The sequence below is a fragment of the Chrysochloris asiatica genome, unplaced genomic scaffold (genome assembly GCF_000296735.1).
Source record: "Chrysochloris asiatica unplaced genomic scaffold, ChrAsi1.0 scaffold00055, whole genome shotgun sequence".
NCBI lineage: Eukaryota > Metazoa > Chordata > Mammalia > Afrosoricida > Chrysochloridae > Chrysochloris > Chrysochloris asiatica.
Window position 1 is genome coordinate 5,720,729 of NW_006408573.1, and position 10,259 is coordinate 5,730,987.

At 45.2% G+C, this 10,259-nt stretch overlaps 1 protein-coding gene across 1 annotated transcript in view; it reads right to left on the reverse strand.

Moving 5' to 3' along the window:
* Positions 1 to 10,259, reverse strand: part of AMFR (autocrine motility factor receptor, E3 ubiquitin protein ligase) — a 69,559-nt gene that overhangs the window by 26,082 nt on the left and 33,218 nt on the right. The window contains exons 9-10 of the mRNA XM_006863536.1: positions 5,811 to 6,001; positions 4,256 to 4,359 (exon numbers count right to left, since the gene is read on the reverse strand). Coding sequence (XP_006863598.1) covers positions 4,256 to 4,359; positions 5,811 to 6,001 — 295 coding nt within the window. The remainder of the gene's footprint in view (positions 1 to 4,255; positions 4,360 to 5,810; positions 6,002 to 10,259) is intronic.

Here is a 10,259-nt window from a genome sequence, read left to right on the forward strand (position 1 = left end):
CTGACTCTAACGGTAGGCATATGAGGAGGGAACCTGGAATCTGCACAGGACTTAACTGGCTACTGCCTACAAGCAGTTCCAGAGGTTTTGGTGTTTGGGAAGACTTTCTTTTGGTATTTATATGCATGTTTATTTTGCAAATGCAAATGCTTACATGTTTTATTTGTGGGAAACCCCAATGATTAATTAAAAAAAAAATAAAGGAGGAACTTTCATTGCTTTATCGTTGTTCTTAAACGCTGTCAAGTCAGTTCCAACTCATAGTGAACCCACATATAGGGTTTCCAAGAGCGGCTGGTGGGTTTGAACTGCTAACCTTATGGTTCACAGTCCAATGCTTATCCTACAGCACCACACTAGAGCTAGATTGTGTTTCTGCTCAGTCTTGAACCCTTGAACCGGGTACCTTTTACACAATAAAGGCTACAATTAGAATATTAGGAAGCCCTGGATGCAATGTGGGTTAAGCACTCAGGGTGGGTATTTCAAACTCACCAGCCACTCCTAGGGAGAAAGATGAGGCTGTCTGCTTCCATTAAGAGTTACAGTCTTGGAAACCCTATGTAGGGTTGCTATGAGTTGGAACCAACTTAATGGGCAGTGAGCTGGATTTTATTGGGACATTAAATCCTAAAGGACATATAATAAACTATAGAAAAAGGGGGCATGTGTCTCAATGTCAGGACCTTGACAGAAAAGATCAGGATCAAATTGGTGCAAAGGTTTAGCTAAGAGTAATCATTGGAATTGGCCAAGACAGATGGTCCAATGGGGCGGGCGCACGTTCCTGTGAGGCCCTCTGGTTCCTATGCGGACATCATTCTTCCCCAGCACAAATCAAAGCCAGACCAAAGAAGAATCTATAAAAACTATAATCAAATAAAAAACATCTCTACTCTTAAAGAGCTTTCTCATATTCCAAATACAAAATTTTACTAGACTCAAGCTTTTTTCCCAGAAAATCTGTTAAATATTGGATCTAAAGACAAAAATTATATGATTCCAGTAAATCAGTTGTGCTAACAATGTTGTTGTTGTTAAGTGCCTGAGAGTCGGTTCTGACCCACTGCAACCCTGATAGGGTTTCCAAGGAGCAGCTGGTGGGTTTGAACTGTTAATCTTGCAGTTAGCAGTCCAGTGTTTACCCTATGGTACCACTATATTGCAAACCACTTTGGACACAGCACAACTAATTTATTACAAAAATGACCAGGAACTGCCTAAGAATTCTAAACACACCAACTCCAAGAATGTCATTCTCATTCCTACAGGGTGACATCCCACCGCCTACGAAGCGTTAACAGCTGCCTGAGCCCTGAGCCCTCCATCCCCACCTGCAATGACCTGACTTCATGATGATGCTTCACTGAGAAAGCAGGAACCTGCCAGCACTGCACCCAGCTACCTCCCAACAAAGGAGTTAACTTTCAGCCTGGGGGTCTCACCCCACCCTCCATGCCTCCAGAACTGACTCTCTCAATTAACACCTGTTTCCTTCACTTCATCCTCTCTCCTCTCTACCAATCAAGCTGCCACATAACAAACTTTACAATCCACATTTTTAAAAAAGTCTTGTGCAAAAAGAGTAAGAATATGGATAAGCATGTGCTTACATTTTGTTTAAGCAATGTGGAAGAACTCAATACAGAAGAAAGCAGGCTGGGTGGGTGGGGGGAGGGATGAGAGCATGTCTTCCCTGAACAACACAAGTGTGGGAAACATGTAAATCAATGGCCTGTTCTAAAATGCTCACAAACAAAATAAAAGACAAAGTCCCTTTGATACCACGTACCCTCAAGCTAGCCCTCCAAGTCTTTGCTCCTTTTTATAACACACTTTCAGAGATTGTGTTCCCATTAGCTCAGGCCCTCAGGACGTGGACACTGCTCAGTCACCACTTCATCTGTGCTCCTCATTCTGCCAAACCCAGCATGCACTTCTCTGACCTGCTCTCTCAAGAATTCCCGGGGCTTGACTCCTTCCTCTTAGAAACACACTCCCCACCCCCTTCCTTTGGTGTCTTTTCAAATGGGCAGTCCTGCTGTGAGGCTGGAGGATAAGCAAGGTTGGTGCTCCTCAGAAACCCTATACAGGGTCACTATGAGTTGGGCAGTAGGGCTCCTCCCCTGCTACCTGACTGACCTTTGGCACATCAGCTCTGGGCCTTGCCTCTTTGCACCTATATTTCCGCCGCCAGTGAGGTCATGCTCTCCCTGGATGAAATGCTCTGATGGCACCTACAGACTCCAGCCTCACTGCTTTATGGAGGCCCAGACTGAGGACACACAGAAGTGCCTACGTGACCTCTCCACGTCGGTGTCCCACAGACATTCCATGCTCCCAGTCCTGTCCCTCAACCAGCCTTGTCTTGCCTGGTACAGGGCACACTACCTTTCCAGTTACTGAAACCAAAAAACCGACGCTCACCTCTCAGTCCTCCCGTGCTTCACCAAACATCCAAATCAAAGCATCAGCAACTGCTGTCCGTTCAGCAAACAAAGGTATACTCAATCTACCCATGTTTTTTCCTAACATCTTGTCCAAGCCACCAACTTCTTGTGCCTGAACTGCAACAGACTCCTGCTTCCACTTTAGCCCCTTTACAGGGTCTCTATGAGTCGGAACTGACTTCACAGCACTTAACACCACCAACAGGAGTCCTGGTGTGGCACTGGACAGCAAAGTCGGTGGCTCAAGTTCATCAGCAGCAACTCAGAAACCCTATACAGGATCGTCCTGGGTCAGAACCGACTCGAAGGCACTTAACAACACACAATTCACTTAGCACCCTTGGATGATGCCGTTAACATGATCCGCTGCTAGCTGAAAGGTTGGAAAAGTCCACCTGGAGGTGTCTCAAGAGAAAGCCACTGCGATCTAGTTCTGAAAAACCAGCCTCTAAAGGCCCAACAGAAGAGCACAGTTCTACTCTGACACAGAGGGGCCACCATACTCAGACTCAATGGCAGCAACTGGCTACAATTCATTCTCTTCCTTGAAGCCAAATCATTCTGCTACCATCGCTAAAACAAACATCAACAACAAAAGGCCTATAACGGCTTCCTAACACTGTGAGTATAAAATCTAAACTTGACCATGGCCTACGAGTCCCTGAATGCTGTAGCTCTGCAATCTCAGTGGACACCACAATCTCACTCCCCTACTTGTTGGACTCCAAGCTTTACCACCTCCCTCTGTGTTTCCAGGGCTGTCTCACCTCCAAGCCTCAGCACCCACTGCATCCTCCAGCCTCAGCTTAAGCATCACCGAGCGCCTCCTGCCCTGACTCACACTCCACCAGCAGAGCACTTGCCCCATCTCTGTCCTCAACTAGAAGTTATGCTTCCTGAGGGAGGACTCATGCCCTTCTTGTGCACCCTGCAGCTACCAGTCTCAGCACAGCACCTGCCACAAGACAGGCTTTCGGGACCAAGTATTGAAGATAAGAATGAAGATAAAAAAAAAAACGAACAAAGGAACCAATCACCTGCTGAAGCAGGCGTTAGCATATGATGGTTCTTACATTTCCTTTGGAGTCCTGGTGTGGTGCTGAGGGATAAAGCCCTGGACAACAAAGCCAGTCTGAACCATAAGGCTGGCAGTTCAAACTCACCAGTTGCTCCTTGAAAACCCTATACAAGGTTGCTATGAGGTGGAGCGAACTCTACAGCACTTAACATTTCTCTTATTACAATGAACACTAGATATCAACATGGTGAAATAGGGGTTCTCCAACAAGGTAAACTAGAAGTGCAGAGCACATGACCAGGTTCTGGAGAAATACAAAGAATCTTGAAGTACTTTAAAAACATGTTTGGGAAACAGTATGCTTCAGTACTATGTGTGCTTACTTATTTTGGAGGGAGGGGTCAGGATTTTAAAGACCACATTTAGTAGCTCTCATATAATTTATCATAAAAGGAGCATCATTCATGTAAGTTAATAATGCTCCCAAACAACTCTGCTAGATGCGCAGAGTGCCAGGGCACTCCTAAACACGATGGAGTGGACCTCGTGGTGTTCAAGAAAGCCCAGGCTATCTGCCACACAGTGAAAAGGAGAGTGGATTCCAAACTCATTTCAAATGTAAAAGCAGAGGCACTTCAGTGACTCCAATGAATACATAAAATACTCCTGAAAAGCTGGCTTTCTGCCAGAGCAAGAGACCAAGTGGTCGCATACACAGCACAGACTTCCAGCATCTCTTCCCCTCTCAGTGACTGGCCACCTCCTTAAAGCAGAGACTGGAGCTCACCATTGCATTCAGCTGGGAGTTGCTTGCCTGAGCAATGCCAAGAATGTTGGTGGTGTGCATCACTTCCACAGAGAAACTCGGCAACCAACTGGCAATCCGGGACCCTGAAACACACGAGACTTGCATGAGCTCGAAAGCCCCACTCAGTGTCTGTAAACTCCCCTCTCCAGAGCAGGCCCCTCAATATGACGAAACACTACAACTCACTGAAGGCTGACTTGAGGCGGGTCTTGTGCCAAGTGTTTCATATGGATCAGCCCACTCTATCCTTACAAAGCACCACATGATCCCTTCTTCCTAACAGTATCCCCAGTTGAATCTTTTCAGATTTGGCTCTAGTCCCTCTTTGTCCTTGGTCTCTGAAGCCCTCAGAAGTCTGGGAAGTTGCTCAAGGTCACAGTTAGCAGTTACGGTGGTCAGAGTCAGCTTCCAGAACACTTTACCACGAGGCTTTCCTGCCACCCAAGAATCCCTGATCCACACCAGCACCCCCTCTAGGCTGAAAATACAGAAAGGGTTTTCAGGGCTCTAAAGCTGCTGGAGTCCTGGTGTGGTGCTATAGAACACTGGACTGCTAACTGCAAATTCAGTGGTTCAAACCCACCAACTGCTCTCAGAAACTTTTTGCAGAGCTGCTGTGAGTTGGAACCAACTTGATGTCACTTAACAACAGGGAGAAATAATAAAGTTTTTCACTAAGTTTTTAGTAAGAATAAGTCATTAAAGAATGGATTGTATAGCCAGGTGCCACCTTTGAGATATGCTATCATATCTCACAAGTCTTACACGGGAAATGATTTAATAACCACCCACCCAGCCCTCTGCAAACCCCACCAGCAGCCCCTACTCTTCCACAGTCCCTTTGGTCCTTCCTTTCAGGGGTTTCCCCAATGTGCCACCATGCTCTTAAAATGGATATCAGAGATTGAACACTACTCCTTCCAACACCATTCCAGGGATGCCAGTTTGACAGCAGTATTAGAACTAGAAAGCCAGAGAATGTGGTGGACCTGATGCACATCAACAGCATCTCAGTGCAGCATGAACTAAGGAAGGATGATCAATCAGTCCCTTAAGTGGGGCCCCTGGCCTTAGAACTTGAAGTGAGGCTTTTATTACAACTCTTTTCAAACACTGCTAGGAGGCACAACATTCATATTTCATGGACAAAGAAATAGGGTTACAGCTCAATTCTGCTGCTGGTACTCCCTGGAAAAGTGGCTCAAAGACCCTTCATTATACGCAGAAGTATGTCATCAGCACAGTCAGTTTGAGTAAGGCTAGCTATTAACCTGAGTAAGCATGCTCCATGGAGGCACGGTTGGTTCACTTAACTACTTCCACACTTAGCCCGCCCTTGACCAGAGTCACACAGAATCTAGCAAAATGCCCAACAAACTAACTCCTCAATATGTCTATACTTACTGGGCACTTTCAATTAAAAGTGAAATATAATATGAGGCTGACCTCTACAGAGCAATTTATAATGAAAACATTACTCCCTTTAAGGGGGCAACTCCTTTGGGTATAGATTTAGAGGTTGAAACCAACTAACCATCAAAGTGAAAGAAGTGATTGTGTTGGTTTAAGCGAGGCCTGCCTTCGGCTACTGCCACAGGAACCAAGTTTTCATCCAAGTTCTCTCCTTGATGGTCCTCCCTGACACGGTTACTGTCAGCAATATTAAGAGACATTCGGCATGTTGGACAGGAGGTGTCTTGTTCTAGCCAGGAACGAAGACAGGAGCTAGCAAAAAAGTTCACAATAAGATATATATGAACATGTTTAATTTCCATAATATGTCACCAAAATTTATAGAAGTACTCTGAATATATCAAACGTGTTCCAACTTTACTTTCTATTTACCACCAGTGAACTTCAAATGTTGAGAAAACTCGAGCATGAGCTTGTTGACATTCCTCATTGCCCTACTTCACTGTACTACATGTCTAGTGGCTCCTGCTGTAAACACTAATTCTTTCACGGACACGGTCCGTCTAGTCAGCTCCTGGCAATGAGCCCTCTTCAGTAAGACATGGCTCACCATCTGTCATTCTAACGTTATGGCTGCTTCAGAATCCATATGACTGAACCAGCTGCCCTTATGTTCTTGAGTCCTCTACTCCAAAATCATTTTTCCACTCACCTTAGCTATGACCATTGATAAGGTCATAACTTTGGCTGTACCGTCAAAATCTTGACTCTAAAGTTCGTCTCCTCCCAGCTGATTTCTCTGGGACCCACACTTGTGAAGACCACGCACCCACTGATAACACTTGTTCATCACTTCACTCCTCCCCTACCTTACTTTGCACACCTCACCTCAACCTCCTTAACCCTCTTCTATTTGCATTCTGCTATCCTAATGATGTAAGGAGCTCTGGCTGCTAACCTGAAGGTCAGCAGTTCGAAACTACCACCTGTTTTGCGGGAGAAAGATGAGGCGTTCTACTCCCATAAAGATTTACAGCCTTGGAAACCCTTTGCAGGGTCACTATGAGTCAGAACTGACTCCACGGTACTTAACAACAACAATAACAAATCCTAATGATGTGGGAACCTTCTTTTGCCTCTTCTAGGAGACTGTAATGCTCTCATTATGAAAACACCTGATAAACACTTGTGGTGTCAATTAAAGGGAAGGGGACTAGAACAAGGTGTCGAAAATGTGAACTCTTGTCCCAACTCCACCACTAACTAGATGTGTAACCCCAGGCTGATCCTTCAGCCTCTCTGGACTAATCCTTCCTACTGAAAAAATGAGAAAATTAAGGAAGTGATCTCTAAGGCTTTCACTGGATGCTAATTACTGTGATCTCAGGAAGCACTGACTAAAAGCCCCACTTGCTGTGTGTCTGTGTTTCACGGTTTGCAGTCTCTTAGAGCCCAAACGAAGGGATCTAGAAACCCTGATCATCACGTGCTGACCCTCAGGGTCTCTGACAACTGTACTCTCCCACTTCTTACTACACCTCTATACCTTCAGAGTGGGCAACAGGAATGTTCCAAAACAAAGAAATCTATCTGTGTGTTCACAGAACTCTATTACATTCTAAAGTAATCCAGTACCTGTCATTCCTGTTTGTGATAATTCAAGTATTAAATATTAGCTCAGTAACTAATTAAAGTCCACTTTCCCTTAATGAACACTTAAATTACAACACTAGTATAACTAGCCTGGTAGGGGACTATAAAAGTTGCAATATTGCGACATTATATTTCATAAGCAGTTCTCATCTTATTTCATAGACCACACAAACCTCCTACATTAAACAAAATAAAATAGCCTAAAAATCCAGGGGTGAAAGTTGAAAGAAACAAAAGTTCAGAGAAAACAGGTCTTTTTCTATATAACTCTAATAATATTCTATTAATAATGTAATTCCTCCTTCTAAGAACGGTACCTCAATGTAATTAAACATTCAGTGGGTCTAAAACCTTGCAAAGACATCTTCAATTACAATCAATTATCTAGCTCTAATCTGCTGGAATTAATCAAAGAAGACAGTGAAGTTGCTCTCAGATAAGCATCACATGAACCTGCTCCCACTCTACTAACCAAAACTACAAAGTAAAAGCAAACCAAGAGATGTCCTAACAATGGCTTGCTCATTCAACACAAGACAGACAGGGGTTTTTAACTGAATCACAAAATTAATTCACGCATATGATTGAAAGCATTTCCTCTGGGCTAAAATGTACTCTTTGATTTCTTCTTCCCAGCTAGCCTCTCTCTCCAAGCTCCTTGAGGATTAGGAGAAGTGCGTGTGAATTCCTTGGTCTTCCCGGCCTCAGCGAGCAGCACCACCTCCCAGCCAAGTGCACAAACCACAACTCTAAACAATTCCCAGATACCACCTTTATTCCTCACTTCCCTACATCCATCCAGCACCGTATCCTTCCTAAGCTCTCTCAGATCTATCCACTTCTCTCCAACTCCACTGTGGTCTGGGCCATGGAATAGGTACCGGCTAGTTCCTCTGCAACCAGTGAATGCCAATCAGATCGCACCCCAAAACCTTCAGGGGCCTCTCTCTCCTCCCAATGGCCTCCCAACTCCTGCACCTGCTTCTGCCTCCGCTAACACCACTCCCTCTTACACTGAGTTCTGACCACTGAGGCTCTCATTTCACTCCTATGGCACCCCACATATCTCCTCTGTCTCACTCTTTTCATCTGACCATTCCCTTCACTGACTTCAATTAACTCCTACTCATCTTCAAGTTGCTAACCAAAGATAGGCAGTTCAAACCCACCAGCCATTCCTTGGAAACCCTATACAGGGTCACTTGGAGTCAGAACTGACTTTGTTGTTGTTAAGTGCCGTGGATTCAATTCCGACTCATAGAGTTTCCGAGGGGCAGCTGGTGATTTGAACCGCTGACCTTATTGTCCAGTGCGGATCCTACTGAGCCACACCAGGAGTCCAACTAGATGGCACTTAACTACATCCTCAAGTCACCTGCTCAGGGTTTGAATTCGGTTTCTTTGTTACAAATTCATTACAAGTTCTTAAGACTCACATTCCTTTTTTTTAGAGCACTTAAGTACTTCAACCTGCACTTATACATTCATAATGTGACTGCTTACTTCAGGTTTGTCTCCTCCACTCAACTGTAAGCTCTGTGATAGCAAAGATCCTGTCTGCCATTTTCATTGTACTCCCAGGGCCAATGCACACCTAGCACATATGCATCTGCCAAACCATTTGTTGGCTAATGCTGTAACTCCACAGACCTTCTAATTTTAAAAAGGAGGAGAAAGTCGATGTGAGAATATGAGACAAGGAGTGGAAGATCAAAGATGCAAAGAGCCAAACTTTCTCAGTGAGCCTCGACCACTTCTTGTTGTGAAATGCCGCTGAGTTGGTCCCAGTTCATAGCGACCCTGCATAGGGTTTCCAAGGAGTGGCTGGTGGTTTTGAACCGCTGACCTTGTGGTTAGCAGTCCAGTGCTGCTCCCACAGCGCCACACCAGATCTATTTCAATCTGGAAGGACTACATAAGCTCTTATTTCTCATCCTTGGCAGCACCAGTCAGTTCTTCTGGACTGTTTTGCGGTTCAGGTCCAATCATCGCAGCCCACTTCTCTGGTGTGTGTTTCATGATGCTCTTGGGCATGTGCAAAATGCAAAAATACAGACTTCCTCTCCCCAGCTAGGTCATGACTATTGAAATTAAGGATTCCCCCATCCCTGTCTTTTCAATCTTACAGACTGGACCTCAGAGCTGAAGTGCACAAGGAATACGAAGATAGCTAACCTATCCAGCTGATAAGAAGCGTGGGCATGTGCACAAGAACACCCACACTTGCAGATAATACCCACTTGACCTGGCTTCAATGACTGGAGGATCAGAACTCAAATAGAAGAAGAAAGAAGAGGGGGAAAAAAAGAGTAATCTGATACAATTTGATGAATCTGACCTACACCTATGGATGCAGAAGCTCAAAAGAGGGAATAAATCTTTACAGTGAGGATCATTCGCATTCCCTTCACACACAGAATAGACAGGGATGGGCAACTTGGACACTGGCTACCCAAAATTCGGGGTGGGGGAAGCTACAAAGACAAGAAGTGACTGGCTTCTACAATGTTCAGTGGACTTCTGTGGACCCAGTTGGGGGCATGGTTGGCAAGCAGTGTGAAGAGGCCTGGGGACTCTTGGGCCCAGAGACAGTGGTGTGGCCACGGAGGACTCGAGAGGAGAGTGGAGCTACCGACTGACAGGAAGAGAGGACATATGCACAGGAGTGCCCACGTGACCTGAACCGGATGACTGGATGATCGGAGTTCAATCAGGAGAGGAAAGAAGGCGGGGGGGGGAGTGAGCTGATACAGTCTGATGAACTTGACCTATACCTATGGAGCAGCGACTCAAAAGAGGGAACAAATCCTCACAGCAAGAAACATTCACACCCCCTTACACACACAGAGTGGATGGAGAAGGGCAGCTTGGACATTGGATACTCAAATGGGGAGATGGGGACTACAAAGGCAAGAAG